General features: G+C 37.5%; 1 protein-coding gene across 7 annotated transcripts in view; it reads left to right on the top strand.

The window, feature by feature from the left end:
• PTPRK (protein tyrosine phosphatase receptor type K) overlaps positions 1-19,200 on the top strand; it is a 392,958-nt gene that overhangs the window by 76,911 nt on the left and 296,847 nt on the right. For all 7 annotated transcript variants that reach the window (XM_048937155.1, XM_048937158.1, XM_048937157.1 and 4 more), the window contains exon 2: positions 8,971-9,093. In XM_048937155.1, coding sequence (XP_048793112.1) covers positions 8,971-9,093 — 123 coding nt within the window. The remainder of the gene's footprint in view (positions 1-8,970; positions 9,094-19,200) is intronic.

Here is a 19,200-nt window from a genome sequence, read left to right as displayed (position 1 = left end):
AAAAATTCCTCCTTATATCTAACCTAAATCTCCCCTGTCTCAGTTTAAAACCATTCTCCCTTGTCTTATCACTATCCACCCATGAAAACAGCAGTTCCCTCTCCTGTTTACACACTCCCTTTAAATATTGTAAGGCCTCAGTGAGATCTCCCTGGAGCCTTCTCTTCTCCAAGCTAAAAAAGCCCAGTTCCATCAACCTTTCCTCACTTGGAGAGGTGCTCCAGCCCTCTGATCATCTTAGTGGCCCTCCTCTGGACCCACTTCAAGAGCTCCACATCCTTCCTGTACAGGGAGCCCCAGGCTTGGATGCAGTACTCCAGCTGGGGCCTCACAAGAGCTGAGTAGAGGGGGACAATTACCCCCTCTCCCTGATAGCCACCCCTTTTTTAATAAAGCCCAGACCATAGTTGGCCTTCCAGGCTGCAAGAAAAAAGCTTCTCTTCCCTAGAGAACAGGAAGAAATTTAAAGGCACTGTTGTTCAGATTAGGTTTTGCCTAATTTAGAAACTGAAACATTTTGTAATAGACAATGATCTTCCACTTTTTGCCTCTTTCCTTTTTTTCCATTGTATTCACTGCTGGTAAAGAATGGAAAAATTTCCTGCAGATTCTGTGTTGTATCTTTTAAAACTGGAAGTGAAGATAGCTTTTCCAGACGTGGTATAGCGGGGAATAATTTAATAGAATGTATCTAATAAATGGCATGGTCATGTAGGCCGCATCTAACTGAAAGTCTTCATGCTCTCCTAGAATTTGAGGTTAGAATAAATGTTGCGATTAACAGTGAAGCCGTTTCCTGAAGGTGGTAGGAAAGGATATCTGCTTGAGGCTCTCTGCATACGATATTAGTTGTACCTAATATTTTTCAAATTCCTATCTTTTTGTTTCTAAAATCAGCTGGAACATGTTACTAATAAGGAATATAAAAGGCAGATTTAAAATGGAAAAAAAGTATAGGTAGGACCTCTTTAGGTTTATTGGTTTGCTTTTATTTGTTATGGTGCTACTTTATGGCTGTGGAGGGTAGGGCTAGTTTTTAGTTTCAGGGTGATTCGTATAATGTAGTGATTTTATTAATTTTCTGAAATATTGCAGTGATATTTTAGATTACTTAGACTGTTGTTACAAAAAAAGTCTAGCGATGAAAATAAAATAACTCTAGCTGGGAATAATTGAGCATATTTCCTGTTAAGCTATTTGCATTTGTTTTTCCACTAGTGCTTCCAGATGAGACCTGGAGTTCCATGTTCAAATTAAGAGGGTGATTAAAACATACTGGTAATAGAAACAAAGCTAGAAAATCGTAAAAGGTGTTTGTGGATAATTGAGTTTCCTGGGTTGTTATTGCTCTTAAATGTAATCAGTCATGTTTTGTGTAATGAAATAAGATACTGTCTCAGAGAAGATAAATACTGTGAGCACTTGGTCTGACTTCATTCTGTAGTGAAGGAGAACTTCTCATTTTCAAGAGCTACTGTTTTCACTGTATTTTTTTTAAATTAAATAACTTATCTGACATTTTATATTTTTAGATGCCATAGGTTAATTAGGGTTATTTCAGCTGTGTTTCAGTAGGTAATGCTGAGCGTGAACATTTAAACATAAGTTCTTAATGCTTATTCTCACATTGCTTAATAGTAATTTCTAGTATATTCCGAACAGGTATATGAATACTCAGCATTTGGCGTGCTTTAGAACATTTGTAATAGCAGTAAGGTATTGCCTTGAGAATATGATAACTTTCAGTGTGTTGAGGTATACCATGATAGAAACCCAGGTAGATAGGTGAATTTTTTTTTTTAAAAGCAATGTCTGCTCCCATATACATAACTGACGAATGACCTGTTGCAGTGCCTCTTTTCTCCTCAAGCACTGAATTCGCCAATCAATGTGAGCAAAAAATTAAATTTTTACAGGACTTTTATCTGACATGCTGGATAAACATAATTTTCTACCGAGTCCTTACCATGGAGCTATCTAATTCAATAGATTCAGAGCTAGTCATTATGCTTTTACAGCAGGTGGTAGAGAAAAGTAAAAGCATGCTATTGAATAAAAGGAGCATTTTTTGTTCCAACTAGTCATTTGTATGAGAAAATAGTATTTCATTCCTGGTATGACACCGTCATACATGAGTCTCAAGCTATTGGTAGCAGGTCCACACGTAAAGCAAAAGCCATGATGAGAAAATCTCATTGTGTGCCTGTAGTACTGCTATTGTTTCATACTGTATTTTTTTCCCAGTTTTCTTTTAGTCATCTGCTTGGTTTTGGCAGATGAACTTCTGGCATTATAACTAGTCCTTTAAAACTGAGGAATGTGACATTTTAGATGTTACTAGTGGGTTTTGCATAACACCAGAAATAGTCACATGCGTTAACAGATCTCACCAGTAAACTGTAAACTTGGGTTCTTTCAGCTGCCGTTCTATACATGTCATTCAGTGGCAGAACAAATCCTTTGTAATGCTGATAGGTAGTGAACACTAATTTTAAAAAAAGCAAAACGTAAAATAAAAATCTGCTAGCTTTGGAAACCAAATCAGGTACACTGATTTCCCATCTCTTTATCTTAATGCCACAACTAGAAGGTGCAGTTGTCTTTCATGGCCTTATGAATAGTTTCTGAAACACAGTGCCAGGCTTAGCAAGCATGTACTTGAGACTTCTAGTGCTTCAATACTGTTACTGTATGAGGCTTCAAAGTTCCCGTTGTTATATATAATATATTTTTAAAAAAAGAAATAAAATTCTCTAAGTGGGATGACTTAAGACAAAGGAATATATTCTTTGTTGGATTAGAAATGTTAAGACTACATACAGACAGACATACACTCCCTCCTCCTACTCCCAGTTCTTAAAGGTCTTTTTTTTTTTTTTTTTTTTTTTTTAAAAAGATATGAAGTATGGCCAGTAAATATTGCTATTCTTCATCAGCTAGTCTTATCAGTTCATGTAACTTGAACATTTTGGATGGAGATATATATAAATATGTGTATATATTTATATTTGTATGGCTATCCTGAATATATTTTGAAGGGTACTGGTGTTGTTAATGCCTTATTAAATATGAAAACTGGCATACAGAATTTTAAGGTGGTATGTGGGAATAGTTTTGTTCATCCAGAATTCATTAGATCTCCACTATAGTAATCTTATAGTGGTGTCTAATAACTTTTATAGATACATTAAATTTCTTGGAATTTTGATGTACAGGTCATGTGCAACTGACTGTTTCTGTTCTAAGCAATAGAAGTTACATGACCTCTCAGGACTGTAGTGACAACACCTCTTTTTGTTAAAGACAATTATTTCAAAGTCTGAATCACTTTTCTGACATCACCTGGTGACTTGGAAGGCCACAGGAGAGTTGTACCGGAGATCCATTTATTTATGGGAGTTACTGACACATTCTTGTCTTAGTCTGTAGCAAGTTCTTTTTTTTTTTTCTTTTTTCTTTTTTTAATAACCTGGTGAGGAAATAAATGATTTGACTCCTCTTTTCTGGGCTAATATGAAAAGGTATAGGAGAAATCAGAATTGGAGCAGTGCCAGCACTGACGATTGCTTATAAAGAAATATTTCAGTAATACATAAAAATGTTTTAAATTTGTCTTTAAATTCAAGTATCTTTAAATATTTTTAAAGACAATGTTTAAAGCTGAATAATATGACTTATTTAAGTTTAAGTTAATCTTAGGGATTTTAAGATTAAATTTAGGTTAATCTTGATGACCTTGTTATTTAGTGGAGCTTTACTTCTTCTAGAATTTAGCATGAGATATTCATATCTTTTTTTTTTCCTATAATGACCATTAAAGATTCGTTATCTTTTATAAATGAAAACAGGCATGCGGTCAGGAAATTTTTATTCCTGTCTGGCATGATTTATCACTTCTGTTTTTGAAGGACCTTGGCAAGGAAAGTGTGAGAGTTCTAGGTGTGTTTAACTTGAGGTTCATGACATAGTGAAGGTTAGAGGAAAAAGTGATGGGAATGGTGAATTGTTGGCTTGCTTTGCCTCTGTGGAATGTAAACATTTCACAGATACCTCCTCAAAAACTTAACAAATTAAGTTAACCTAACATAATGTCATAGTTTTATAGTTTTCTCATCTGTAGATCCGAGTTTGACAATATACCCACCCAGATTTAAAATTTCTTCTGTTTTCCATGGTTCTAGTTAGTTCCATCAGTGCTGTTGACTGACTGTGTCTCTGCTGGACTGCTTGATTTTCTTTATGCTGAATTCGTTGTTGATGCCACTGCTGTGACTGGAGGTGCGGCAGGTCATGGCCTCTGCTTCTCTGGGGCATAGTCTGCAGGTGCCCCTCAGAAAGCCTATCTGGCCTTTCTGGACCATGCCCACAGCTAATAGCAGCATTGTTTACAGGAGGAGCTGCTACCTGCTTTCATCCCTAAGCTCATGCCAAGCTGTTGAGATAGGACCAATGATTTGTACTGCTTTGAATCCAGTGCTGCCTTTTCCTTCAGCATGGTGTTAGAAATGTAAAGCAAATCTGGGTTTAGGCACTGCAAGCTCCAAGGGTGTTTGAATGTCAGCGCTGTGTACTTCCTGCTGGGATATTGAGCAGGGGTACACAAATCAATGTTTGCAGCGTGCTGCGTGTGCTGATAGGTATGCACACGTTTCAGTAGCAGGGTAGTGTTGGAGATAAATTACAGCTACGTCAGCTGCAGCTAAAAGAAGGTGGTGGTGATATGTAACTGGAAAGTGGTTGGTAGTGCAGTAACTTTTTATTGAGTTTTAGGAGAATTTGCAGTTGTCTGAGCTGAAGATTTCTAGCTTGTCACTGGGAGAATATCAGCAGACTGCAGAACGTTGAGCAGGAGATATTAGTGTGCATTTGATTTCAGCTGCTGATCCTCATTGGAAGGTACTGAACGTTCATCACGTTGGTCTGCTTTGTGGTATGAAAAGTGCTGGTACATTACTGTGAATAGTGGCTCAAGAGACGAATTAGGGTCCTAAGAAATCCTGGTCTATGGAGTATTTCAGATGTGGTTTTAAGTTTTGAGTGGCTAAAGATAGATTTTTAAACATATGTTGTGAACAGAGTATATTATTATTACAGGTTTCATCCACCCATCGTTTCTTCTTGTGTTTTCCATGAAACATGTTCCATGCACTTTATTGCTTAATATCAAGGGTTGCTCAAATAGCAGGCAATGGGCAGTTAAGACAGAGGAGATCTGAAAGTGATTTAAGTAATAAGAAATAATGTGCAAATGTTTAAAATGCCTTGCTGTGTTATGCTGAATAAATAGCTACAGCAGTGGCTTTTACTTGACATTTGTAGGTAGGTGAAGTTGTTGGTAAGAAGAGGAGATGAACCCCCACGAGGGAAAGCCACTGGTTTAGGCAGTTGTTATACAGGGTGCGTTTTGCAGCTGGTCAATAATCCATCTTGATAAACTTTGTTGGTGTGTGTGCAATAAATGAACACTGGTTTTGTTGGTGTAGCAGTGGTATGCTGCACATGAGGAGCTTCTCGTTGCTTGCTGCCTAAAAACAGGCTCATTGTTATTGCTAATCAGAGTCCTGATAACTAAAATTAATAGTGGGCACAAAGATGAGCAATTAAGAACATTCATCTTCCAAATGAGTCTCCAAGATTCATTGGTAGTTTAAATTTATATACTGACGGCACTTAAACCATTAAAAAGGGTAATGGGTGCCCTGCAGGCATGTGCTTCAAAGCCATATGTCATTTTGGTGCTGGGGTGGCAGACAGTGATAACTTCCCTTTAAGGGAAACTACTATTCATTTATCAATTAAATGCCAAAGGAAACATACTTTTTTTTTTTTTTTGCTGTAGAGTGATCATAGCACTGTATTGTAAGTTAAATCAAAGAACAAGATTTATATTCTAAATCTTTCTGGCTTTTATCATGACAGATGTTAATTAGAAAAGTCTCTTGGTGATAATAGGGCATTGGAGTTGGAACTTTTAAAGACATAAATGTTACTCTGCATAAATATTTCTCCTTTTGCACTTGGCAGTGACAGTGACACTGATGTAGTAATCAACCAAGTATGGAAAGTGACACGCGGGTTCGATTTTTGTTGTTGTCGTGCTTGTGTTGTCACGGTGTAACAGTTGAGAAAGTAATGGAGATGAACTTTAAGCTGTAAGGTTTCATGATGCAAGGTATTAGCAGGAATTTTTCTACAACCTGGGGATTTCTTTGCCCTCATGGTGTCCTCAAGCAACCAGTACGTTGGTTAACAAGCATGCAAAGAGGTGTCCTCGGTGATTTTGGAGGGAGGAGTAGAATTAGCTAAACCTTAGGCTGTTTTGTCACTTTGAATATATGACACGTTCTGAATGAATTTCAGAACAGTGGGAATTGAAATTCACTCTCAGTGAAGATGAAATATAATCTCATTTTGGAACATGATCAGGATTTATCGATGAAATTTAGTATAATGCAAGTCCCCTGAGATGATCACTTCGATTTTGCAAACTATGTGCCTCTCATATGAAAGTTAAATACTCCCTCGTGATTAGGTAAAAATATTTTAACCTCAATTTGATGAAATGTGTGCCCAATTCTCCTCTCCTTGTTTTCTGGCCAGTCCTTGTTCCAGGCTGTTGGTGTGTTGTACGGAAGGCAGCAATGACTATAGCTCCTAATTGTCATCCTCCCCATTTCCCATCTGCATCATGTTTTCTTCTGGGCTGTAGTGTGGGCTGAAAGCATTTACCAGGAGTGCAGGTGCCTCATCTTACTGTGAAACTGGTATTTACCATAATGTTTTATTGTTTGTTCTTGAGAGCTATGGTATTTGTCCATATTTTGCTTTAAATTCAAACGAGCTATGAAATGAGAAATACTCTGTTATTCTTAAGGTGTATCTTCTGGCTTAAGCCAGAAGGAGCAAATTTTGTTGCAACAATAGCTGTTAATGGGATTGATATAACCAACTACTGAGCATAGGGAAGAGAGGATGCATGAAATTTCTCCTCTGATTTCCAGATGCTTATCCCTTGAGTTCTTAAATAACTCTTCCTGGATTTCAAAATACTGGTGAAATAAAGATAAATGTCTCTTTTCTCTTTCACTGTTTCAATCTCTCCTGGTTTTTCTGAGCAGAAATAGCATGCTCAAGGACTGCTTACTGTGAATGGGAATAACAGATGCTTCAAAGTTGTATGCCTGACAGATGTACATTTTTTTTTTGGTGTTTACACTCCACTTTTTCTTCAACTGTATTCTTTTGATTCCTTTGTTTCTTTTGTCTTAAATGTTGATCTCTTCCTCTTATCCTCACATTTTCTTCTTTTTCCTACTCCGCTTAATTGCTCTCAGTGAAGAATGCAGTAAGAAAAAACTTACGGATTGAGATAGAATGGATGTTACTGTGTTACATAAGTTTTGGGTTTTTTCCCTTCTTCACCCTTTGTATTCCTTCCCTCCTGCTTTCTTCCTGTCACTTGTCCTCATAACTTCCTTATATGACTTCCTTCAGTCATTCCTCATAATTTCAGTTGTAGAGTTTTCATACTTGTTAGTGTAACTCTGAATTATAGAATCATAGAACAGCTCAATTTGAAAAAGACCTTAAAGATCATCAAGTCCAACCATAATCTAACCATTCTACCCTAACAACCCACTGCTAAGTCGTGTCCCTGAGCACTACATCTGAATGGTTTTTAAATACATGCAGGGATGGTGACTCAACCACCTCCTTGGGGAGCCTATTCCAGTGCTTAACAACCCTATTCTGTAAAGAAGTTTTTCCTGATATCCAACCTAAACCACCTCTGGTGCAAGTTGAGGCCATTTCCCCTTGTCCTGTCACCAGTGAGAAGAGACCAACCCTACTCTCACTGTAAGCAACTTTCAGGTATTGGAAGAAAGCAATACGGTCTCCTCTCAGCCTCCTCTTCCCCAGACTGAACAACCTCAGTTCCTTCAGTTGTTCCTCATTTGGCATATTCTTTAAGCCCTTCACAAGCCTTGTTGCCCTTCTTTGGACCTGGTCCAGCACTTCAATGTTCTTTCTGAAGTGCCCAAAACTGAGCACAGTACTCGAGGTGACGCCTCGCCACTGTCGAGTACAGGGGCAGGATGACTTCCCTAGTCCTGCTCACCATACCGTTCCTGTTACAAGCCAGGATGCCATTGGCCTTCTTGGCCACCTGGGCACACTGCTGGCTCATGTTCAGCCATCTGTCCATCAGTACCAAGGTCCCTCTCCATCCACCCAGTCCTCCCCAAGCCTGTAGGGTTGCCTGGGGTTGTTGTGACCAATAGGCAGGACCAGACACTTGGCCCTATTGAGACTCATGTGGTTTATCTTGGCCTATCGATCCAGGTCCCTCTGTGTGCCCTTCTCCACTCAACGCTCCCTCCCAGATTGGTGTTGTAAAGGCACTGAAAAAGTGCCTTTAATTTGCATTCTGTTATACTGGATTGATTTAATAAAACAATATTACCAAATGTATTCTGCAGTAGTTATTTCATTTCTAGGTAACTTTAATTGTGCTGACTGCTGTTGTTTTGAGCACAGCATTTATTTACTCGTAGTTGGTGTTTGGACTGTTTATGCTTTCAGTCCATCAAGGTTGTTGACTTGAACTGTTACTTTTCTAGCTTAATGTGTTGCTTTGTTTTTGCCCTGGTCTGAACAGCCTATTGCTCTCTGTCCTGAGGACACTGAGCCTTTTTCACTTGGGCTCAGCTTGTGATTTCCTGTTGTGATGGGAGATGATCTTGGGGAAAATAGTCTGCATGAAGCAGAGATGTCTTACAAAGAGAGGAACGTTGATGGATGAGCTGCTTGCGGATTTTAGCTATGTGCAGACAACTTTGAGAGTTGTGCTACTAGATATGTGGGCTCCTTAGTTATGCACCCAAGGTTAATGCCTCGGCAAAAATCTTGGAGGATCTCTACTTTTAAATAAGTATAGCATTTATAACTAACAACGTTTTTTTTCCCTAGGGGGATGTACCTTCGATGATGGTCCAGGGCCCTGTGACTACCATCAGGATTTGTATGATGACTTCGACTGGGTACATGTCAGTGCTCAAGAGCCTCACTATTTGCCACCTGAGATGCCTCAAGGTGAGAAATCACATGGGTACTTGATAGAATAGACTTCTGCATTTAAAAACATCGGATTTCACTGAATATGACCTTAAGGCTGTGCTCTGTGATCTCCACTTTAAATTTGTTCCTGGTAGTAATAAGACGAAACAGAAATAACTGATAGGAAATAAATCTGAGAAATTGAGAGACTTTCTTAGATGAAATTCCCTTTTTAAAGTGGGAATGTTGGGGACATAGCAAAGGGAGAAAGGAAGTGAAAACTTTTTTTTTTTGTTCTGCATGGAATTCCAGTTGACTCGCAGTGAAATTTGTCTTAAATGATAGCTAGCATATTGATTGAATAATTCAGGCATGTAATAGAACAAATGGTGGGAAAAAAAAAAAAAAAAGAAGAAATGCAAAATCTCATTCTGCCCCCTCTGTTCCCCCCAGTCTGATCATCATCTGAAGGTAACCAGAAAAGCTTTGATTTATGGAAATATTGCTGTTGTTAATTACTATTTAGGACAGGTAATGAATAACTGAAGAGGTACAGCCTACATGACCTTGCCTGCTCACCTTTGATGAACAACTTAATCGGAGCTTCCCTGATAGCATGATATGCTGAGAAAATGAAAGCATTTGAAATTCAGCTACATTTTCCAATTAATAGTACATTAAGTAATTAATCATGCAGAGGAGGAAGAAAGGTCATGGCTATTTTATTTGTCTCTAAAAGGTTTTGTGAAGTGGGGTATGTGTGAAGGAGGAGTGGGAGATGTTGCCACACAGGCATGACTTAACCACTTAATCATTTCTTTTCTTCATTTAATGTATTATTTTGGCTTATTAATAGATGTTAGTGAATATAATTTTGCTTTTTAACTGCTAAATATCTGGATTTCCCCTACTGTGAAGTCACTGGCATAGTGCTTGTTACCATGACCCACATGTTACATAAGAGGTTAATGTATTAATCAAGCTCCATTCTATAATTAATGGACTGTTTGATGGTCCAGGTTGGTGTTAACTTCAGCCCTGAAGCATCATTGTTCCTGATGCTGTTACTCCTGTATTAAGAAATTCAAAATAATATCTCCCTTAAGAAGGGAGAAACTAGTCACTTTCAAGTTTATATCTTTCAGTCTATGCACTCTGTTAAGATGATGTGGGTATTTTAATTGCAGTGTTTTTTGTAAAAAAAAAAAAAAAAAAAAAAAAAAAAAAAAAAAAAAAATCTGGTATTCTCAGACTTCAGGTACATTCTGTATGGGAAGAACAGCAATTTGAGGAATTTTATTTTGAATGAATCTAAATGACAAGATAGCTTTTCTTGCATTTCTCAAACACCATACCTGTCATCTTTAGACAGGCTTCAGAGTGAAGTGACACAGTGCACTCTGAATTTGGCAACTGATTTCTGTTTAGTTCTGCTACAGAACCGTTTCCTATGAATGTAGCATGCGGATTCTTCTGGAGGAAGGTTTCTTTTACAACTGTATGTGAAATTGTGGCTACTTGATTTAAAAAAACAAACAAACAAACACAAAAAAAAACCAGAACAATGGGATGTTTTGGAACTGATCCAAAACAGATACAGAAGAGGCTCTGATTTTTATTAAAATTCAACCCTTTTTGGATCACTGTTTAAAAATTTTAATGCTTTGTAGTTGAGATCCAGACTGCAAGTGAATCTCATCTGATTGTGTCTGATTATGTCTCATCTGATTCAGTCTTCAGAAGAGTTAGGCTGTGTCCCTATACTGAAGTTAATTTTTGTTTGGAATAGCACATTGCCTAGACAATCTTCAGTTTTACATTAAGTCTAAGAAGGTAGCACAATTCTAAAATGTGTTGAGTTCCTTTGTTGGGCTTGCGGAAAGTGGAGCAGCAGGAGGTTAGGAAACACAGAAGGGAAATAACCGCATGTAATAATTTTCCACACAGGTGTTTCTGGTTTTTGTTTTGTTTTTTAGCATGGCTGACCTTGCCACTTACCTGATTACTATTGAAATTGTAGGTTAGGAAACACCACTCATTAAACAGTTGTCCAAGTACAGAATGATACAGTAATGATGGTACAGGTAAAATCAAACTGCTGCTGCTTTGACTTCTGCAAAATATATATATATATTTTCTTTTCTTTTTTTTTTTCTTTTTTTTTTCTTTTCAATCTTTTAGTAAAACCAGGAATCTCCTAGGGACCAGAGTAAGCCCACTCTTTTCCTGTTTTATCTGAGAATGGAGAAGAGTTTCTCAGAGCAGTGAAGAAACAGAGGTGTTCAGGTAGGGACTGTTGTCCCTACATCTCTAAGTTGTGTAATCCTTCTGATGGTCACGAAGCTCCTTAATACCCATGCTGAAGTCCTCTTCATGGTCATTCTTTGTCCTGTGTGGAGTCCTTGTCTCCTAGATTTCTTGGGAAACCTTGTCTTTAGCAGGAGAAATATGTATTCCTTTGTGTCACAAGGAGTGCTGTTGTAATAGTGTCAGATTGACTCAGAATCATTACAGTCGTAAAACATTATATTTGATTTTTAAATGTCAATTTTTAGTTTTCAGTAGCTTCAAAATGTCTTACTTTAACCTGCCCTTTTTTTCTCTTTTTTTCTTTTCTTTGTTTCTTTTTCAGTTTTTAAATGGCAAGCGGGAGAGTTTGGGGATTGAATTTTATTCTATTTCTTTTGATTTTCAGGGAAAGGTTTAACTCAGTATTTTGCTTTGGAGAAGGATAAGTAGAAAATTTCAAATCTAATTGCATGTGTTTTGGAAGACTTTGAAAGTGTGAAAGCATTTCATAATGGAAAGCATAGTAATCATTATTGGCAAGACAAGTGTAATTATGTCTGAGTAATTAATGCAGCTTCAGATTATTATTATTTTTTTGTAATGATCTACATTGCATTTCCCAAATTATCAGTGAAGGAAAAAGCCACTTGACTTCTGTTATGGGAAAAGCGCAGTATATGATGATTAATTTAGAAATAAAATGAATGTGTAGAGCAGGTGGTTGTGTACAGCTTCAAAGAACAACTTCTAAATTGTTAGAACTGCTGCTTACATGCTAAAAACCTTTGGATTACCTGCTAAAACCTTGGAAAACTCCTGTTGTCCGTGATATAAAATGTGTACGATATAAAAGTGACTGTGCTAGATTAAGCCAAAGATTGGCTGGTTTTGAGGGAGCCTGTTAGTAGTTAACTAAAGAAGGCTATAGGAGAAGGACAAGTGTGTGATAAGTCCTCAGCATGTTCTCTCTGTTTCCCACTGCTTTGCATTAAGGAATTTTCTCAAACAGAAACTCTCTGATCCTAATGTTCTCAATGAGTTAATGTTTTTCCCTTCTTGCCTTTGCTTTAATCTCAGTGGTCTCCTATACAGTTTACAGAGGACTCCTATAACAGTGCCACTGTTTGCTACAGATTATGAGAAGAATAATCTCTTTTTAATTGTTTTACATGCTGTTTCTGTTTGATGTATGTTAGTGTCTTATACTTAATAGGAAGTGAGACAAGGTGATTTCTAATCTCCTTCCCTATGCCATTCCATTGTAGTTGGTTTTTTTTTTTTTTTGCTCTTTAATGCTTTTACTGTAAAGTGTATGCCCTTCTCCAACATCATTTTTCCTGGGTTGAATAAACCAAGTCTATTTAGTTGTTCCTTTTGTAGAAATGGTTCCACAACATGAAACTTGTGTTTTGTGTGAGGTGAGATTGGTGTCTGAGTGTTGTTTTTTTGTAGATGCAGTGATGAAAATGAAGTTGAAGTACCTAGCTAATTGTCTTTGAACCTCTTAGGGAGACAAACACATTCTGTACGTTGTAATGAGTCCTTTCGAGCAGGCCTGTGTTTTCAGATTTATGAATTTTATACATTGTACAGGACAAGATAGAAATTAGAGAATGCTATTAAGATGAAATCCAATTTTGGATATGGATTTTTTCCCACTTTTATTAAGGGACTATTCATTATGTGAGGATAACTTCATTTTGTAGAAGAAAATATAAATAATTGCATGTTCTTATGTCACTGAAGGTTTGTGAGGGGGTGGTTTTATCTGTGTTAATAACATATTTACAGATGTTTCTACCCTTAGAGGTGATAGTTCATTTACCTTGTTTGGTTTGCCTGTTAAAAGCAGAATTACTCTGAGGCTATGCAGGACCAGCGCATGAGAGCCTGTAATGGCCTGCATGATGGGGAACCATTTAATGAAGGTCTTTTTTAATGTAAGGGCTATTACCCTCCTGGATACAAATGCAGTTTGAAGAATGCCTAAATTATAGCTGACAATAGCAATGTCCTGAGATGGACATTTTGTTTCTGATCTTTCAGACAGATAGATAATGTGCCTGGATTGGATATATAGTAATTTTGTGAGTCATTCTTCTATAAATCCACAGTAAGTACATTAATAGTAGTGGGAAAGGTCCCTGGTTGCAGTTGTTGTCTAGCGTGACTAAAGGAAAACAGATTACATCTCTGAAGATGTGCTTCAGTATTAAATCGTTTCACAAATGAAACATTTCTTTACAGTGAATAATATCAAAGGAATTAATTCTCACTTTGCAGAAATGACTTATGACCTTGCATGTTGCCCTGCTTTAAAGAATAAAACTAAATTATGTGTTCTTTGGAAAATAAATAAATAAAAGCCCAGTCCTGAACAATAAAACATTGTGGATTCAGGCTTAGGCTGATGTTTTGGGCTCCCTAGTGGAAGACTGCTTGGTTAACTCAGAATGGAGACCATAGGCTATGAAGGGCAATGTGAATGACAAGTGTGTTGACAAGTAGTCTTAAACCACACTTTCATGGTAATTGCTTTTGCATGGATTTTAGGCAGAATGTCTGTGGCTGCTCGTTTCCATATCCTGTCATTCCCAGATGCATTCTCATGTTGCTGTATACTCCAAGTTGCTCTGACATGCATGTGCTTGTGCAGCAAATTGGGTCAGGGAACAAGTATGGATTTAAAATAATAACTTTGGGGGAAAAAAAGAATTTGGCATTTATCAGTTTATTGATCCAGTTTGATGTGTGGATGTTTAAAAAAAAAAAAAAAAAAAAGAAAAGTTGCTGCTCTGGTGTAGCTGATGAAGGAGGTGGTATGTAAGCTGGTGGTGTGCATGGACACGAAGGTTAGATAAACCTCTGGGGTGCCTGAAAGAAATACAAAAATTACACGCTTAGATTTGCATGCAACTTTAATTTTCCTGTCTGAATTAGAGCTGAGATATTAGTTGTGATCTGGAAGGTTAGCTGTGTGCCACTGAAGTTCTGTCTTCTGCAGAACTGAAATAGCTTTTATGTCACCCGCATGACCCAAAATAAATTTCTGTGCAGGGACCAGCATGTTCATGATGTGTGTAAATGAGAGAGAAAAGCCAGAAGGTCATGAAATTTGTTATAATACAGATTTTTTTTGTATGAACGTGGCTCAGGAAGGAAAGCTTTAATGTGTAGGTCATATAATATAGATGATACTTTTGGCCTTTTACTTCATTTTAACTTGGGTTTTTCTCCTATAGAAATGAAACCACCAACCCACGAATAAATTTAAATCGTGTTTTTATGTATGTGTGAGGTATAACAAATGTGAATGGGGAAGTAGTGCTTGATGAAAGCTAGGTGCTCTGAGACTTTTGAAAGAAGACTGCTTTTCAATTATGTATGGAACACGGGGTCCACTCCCTGCCAGCAATCCCCTGCTTTTCCTGGGAACATTAATTAACACTATTTTGCAAGTTCAATCAGACAGAATGCTTTCCAGGTCTCCCAGTTTTAGCGGACAAACTAGCAAAGTTTACCAGTGCAACGAGTAGCTGACTACTGACTTTAAGGTTTTGCGGATGTATGGATTGCATTGCCAGTATAAAGGTAGTAGACAAGAGAAACTATGCACAAGGGTATTTGTTTATTGATCCATGTATTGACGAAGGCAATTTGGGAAGCCAGTGGTTTGAAGTTTGGTCAGTGAGAGCTTATTTGAGTCATTACATATGTGATAAATTTTAAAAGCTTGGATCTGCATGTGGAGCTAGTAAGAATTTTTGATTGTTTCTCTTTATATTTCTTTATGTATTGGGGTAGATGTGCTTTACTTAAACTTTTTTTCTTTGTAGACTCCTTGGCCCTAAAAGTTACTGGTTTTTTTTCCTTTTTTTCCCCATTTAACTTGTCAGTATGTTACAGAACTGAATCAGTTTGATGTACTTACTTTATCAGAGCATATTTGACTGCTTTTCTTACTCAGTAACCTTTATGGTTGGCTTCTTGTCTGAATTATTTTGTAAATAGCATCTTTAACAGAAAGAAACCTATCTTGTTAGTGCAATGCAATTAATGTCTACCGAAAGAACACCTGTAAACATCCTGATCCTGTTTAGCTTGCTCAGTACAGTGCATTAATCAATCTATTGACCAATTCCAAGGGTTCCCTGTTGTTCTCAAGAATATTTAGCTTGGTATAAAGTGAAGAAGAGTGCAGAAGAAGGTTTAACAGATAATGTAGTGTGTAGCTGTGCTCTTTTACTTTTAGGTAAGCCATTTGTTTTATTCAGGAAATTTAGACACAGGGTTAGGAAAAGAAAAGTGTTTACCTTTAGAGTTATACGATTATATTTTGTTTCATCATAGTATTTCTTCCATGCAATATTGATTTCCAAAAAGCTCATTTGTTTTTGAGTAACTTGTTATTGCTTGTAGTCCTCAAATTAGTGTATTTTACTGCTCTCACTTGTGTTTAAGAACCTGTCAGATATTTTGGGCAGAATGTAACCAAATTCCAGTGGAAGGTGTATAAAATGCTAGCTTCTGAAAAACTGTTCCTTCTTTTTTTCCTCCTTCTTTCTTTCTTTGCATAATATGTTGAGTACATTAGTGCATTTATTTCTCTGGGTTAATTAATTAAAGTGAGATGAAAAATAAGCTTGCTATGGGTAGATATACAAAGAAGTAGGTTAAATTTAGCCAAATCTACCTCTATCGTGCTCATACCAAAAGTTACACTGCCATATGCTGGTGTTGTCTTAGCATTCAAAAGTGTTTCTTGTCCAATATGCAACTCTTTAGCATTGTGTCTCAGCATCACGGAAGTTCACATAGCACTGGTCATCACAGCTCCAATTGGAAATGTACTGCTCCAAGCGGAAATGTATTATTGGCTTACGTGCAGTAAGTTACTGCCTGGGGGAACTGTCCATAAGAGGCATTACCTGAAGTTGCTATCTTGATAGCATTGCAAAGGGGGCACAAAAGGAGAAATGGTACTGTGCTATCCTTTCAATGTTAAGGGCAAAGAGTCTGAATAGCATGTTGTCACTTTGGAAAATGCTGCCGTTTATTTGAGACATTTAGAGTTCAGAATGTGCAAGACTGGAAGCCAAAGTGTGAATTCTCTCTGCTCACCTTCATAACAAGGAGCAAGCCAGCCCACCTTTCAAGTGCTATGAGTACTGTGTCTGCCAGCTGTTGTGCCATTGTCCTGCCATTGATGTCTTTTTGATTCCTCTCTGAGCCTGATTTTTTTATTATTATTTTTATTTTTTGGTGTGGAGGAGGTGGGGTGTGTTTTATTTTGTGTGGGTTTTTTCTTTAAAAAAATAAAAAATAAAAAAATCCCCTTCTGAAGATAACAGTTGTTTATCTGTCCTTAGGATTTTTGGCTATCTTGGAGCCAAAATGTTAATGAGTTAATGTAGCTCTGTTTCTCTTACATGGCCATGCATGGGCACATTTGGCTCAGAGCATGGACTCATCTCTCTTGTTTCTGTCCACAGAACATGGCACGGTGCCAGCATATCAAATGATTTTATTCCTTTTGTTTGGCACTGTTTGGCTGGACTCTTTCACTGACAAGACAAGGACAAATAGTGCATGTGTACTTCTTCTGCTCCTATCTCCTGTAAGTCTGGGTGGCCTTTCTACTGCTGCTCACATGTTTCTGGCTGCTCCTTTCTGCAGTGTTGACATTTCTGTAAATTGACCTGATTGGAAACTTAATCCTCATTTTTCCCTCCCACTCACCTATGTGTAATTTTTAGTATCCTAATGAATGCCAGATTGAAGTTGTAATGTAACTGCAGGCTGCTCAGTAGAAGATGTAGAAGAAACTATATTAGCTGTATGGAAAATAAATAACTTTATTACCTATAAGAGGAAAAATAGAAATGATATGGGAACTATTTGGGGAAGCACTGAAGTAATAACACCGTGTATGAAGAATAATAATAGCATTAAGTCAAGATGAGGTGGGGAAAAAAAACTATAGCAGAATGAGTTATTTACAGTGATTGCTAATATAGATTATTGTTAAGTAATAATCTCCAGAAATGGGGCAGGCAGAGGGCAAGGTGTTGTAGTTATTCTTTGTGGATGGGTAACTTTTCACTTGTGTCACAGGGGAGATGAAGTGTCTTGGAAGCGTAAATGAAACTGTGGACTGCTTTGATTTCAGTGCAGTGCAAGAGTATTCACAATCCCACTTGTCGTAAAGGACCTTGTGCAACTGTAAATACTTATATTACCTGTGTACTGATATCCAAAGCAATAGTAACACAAACAGGAAAAGAGATGATGTCTCTAGAACCAATGACAACAAAAAAACGTAAGAAGAGGTAAATTTCAGGAAGCTGCTTAATAGCCACAAAAGAAAGAGTAGAGTTCCTCTATGTTTTTCCATGCATAGTATCTGAAATCTTCCTGTCTGCTTTAATATTGATTTCTGAGTTCTGACCATTTTTTTGCTCGGTATGTAATTTCTGTTCTTTGTTGTGCTTTTGCCTCAAGTCCATGCTGATGCAGCAATCATTGGTGTTTTCTAATGGCGACTAAAACAGCGGTAAGAATAAAAGTATATTATTCTACAGAACAGATTCTGACTGAATTGACATTTAAACTTTTTTCTTAAGTCTTGGTGAACAAATGAGACAATTCGAGAAACATTGAGATTTTTTTTATTTGGGCACATCACAGAATCACAGAATTGTAGGGGCTGGAAGAGACCACAGAGATCATCGAGTCCAACCCTCCTGCAAAGCAAGGCCCCCCTACAGCAGGCTGCACAGGTAGGTGTCCAGGCGGGTCTTGAATATCTCCTGAGAAGGAGAATCCACAACCTCCCTGGGCAGCCTGTTCCAGTGCTCCGTCACCCTCACTGTGAAGAAGTTCTAAGTTTTTATCATTACTTGTACAGACACATGTTCAAATCGTCGTTTTCAGGATCGTTATGGGACTAAAGTTTGTTTTCTCTTTCAGAGGAAGGGGCATCCTGGCTGGGACTTTTTTTGTTTCATTTCCCAGCATGCTATATAGATATTGTTGAAAAGTCAAGTCCTTTCAGTTGGTGGTCACACTAACATCGCTTTCTAGCATATGTACTGTGAAGAGGCAGTTACTTCAGTGGATTTATTAGAAAAGGACCAGGTATGTGAGCAATGTGAGGTATGGAAACAGATGCAGTTGTTGCTTTGTCTTGTGAGTGAAGTTTGTGTGTTTACTTCTGAATTTATTTTTTTTTTTGGATAATGTTGCTGTCTCAGATACAGTGACATCCAAAGTTCACTTCCTTTCTTCCAATCTCTCCCAGAACCTGACACTGTAATCTCATTTAAAATTTAGCATTGATTATATGGTAGTATTCAGAAATTTAATTCATGAAAAACATGAAAGCACTACAACAAGAAAAAACTAAGCAACGTTTTAAAATGCAGAGCAATTTTCTGTTCCAAAATGTGTTGCTTCTGTCTAGAGATAGGTAGATTGTCGTCAGATTTAATCTTTAGTTAAACCTATCAAGTAAGGAAACTTGAATTAAACCATGTGTTTTTACCTTTGATTTGCATTTTACATTGTTAGTGTCTATTTTCAAAAGGGAAAAAAAAAAAGCACACTTTTCTAGGTACACTTGCAATGCACAATGCAGGGGCTGTCAGAGGTATACCAGCTAACTTCATATTTCTGAGTAGCTCAGGAGGCTCAGCTTTCTACCTGTCACCAAGCTGGCACTGGGGCAGTGTGGCGCATCATTGGGAGGATGTGCTTATTTTCATAAATCTAATATGTTGTGTGGAACATGTATGCATCAAAATGCTGATTAGCAAGGGATTCTTGAGTACTTTGTCGCTACTTCAGTATCTTATT

Source organism: Lagopus muta, chromosome 2 (assembly GCF_023343835.1).
Source record: "Lagopus muta isolate bLagMut1 chromosome 2, bLagMut1 primary, whole genome shotgun sequence".
NCBI classification, from domain to species: domain Eukaryota; kingdom Metazoa; phylum Chordata; class Aves; order Galliformes; family Phasianidae; genus Lagopus; species Lagopus muta.
Note: the sequence above shows the minus strand (reverse complement) of the source record. Positions and strands in the feature narration are given on the sequence as shown.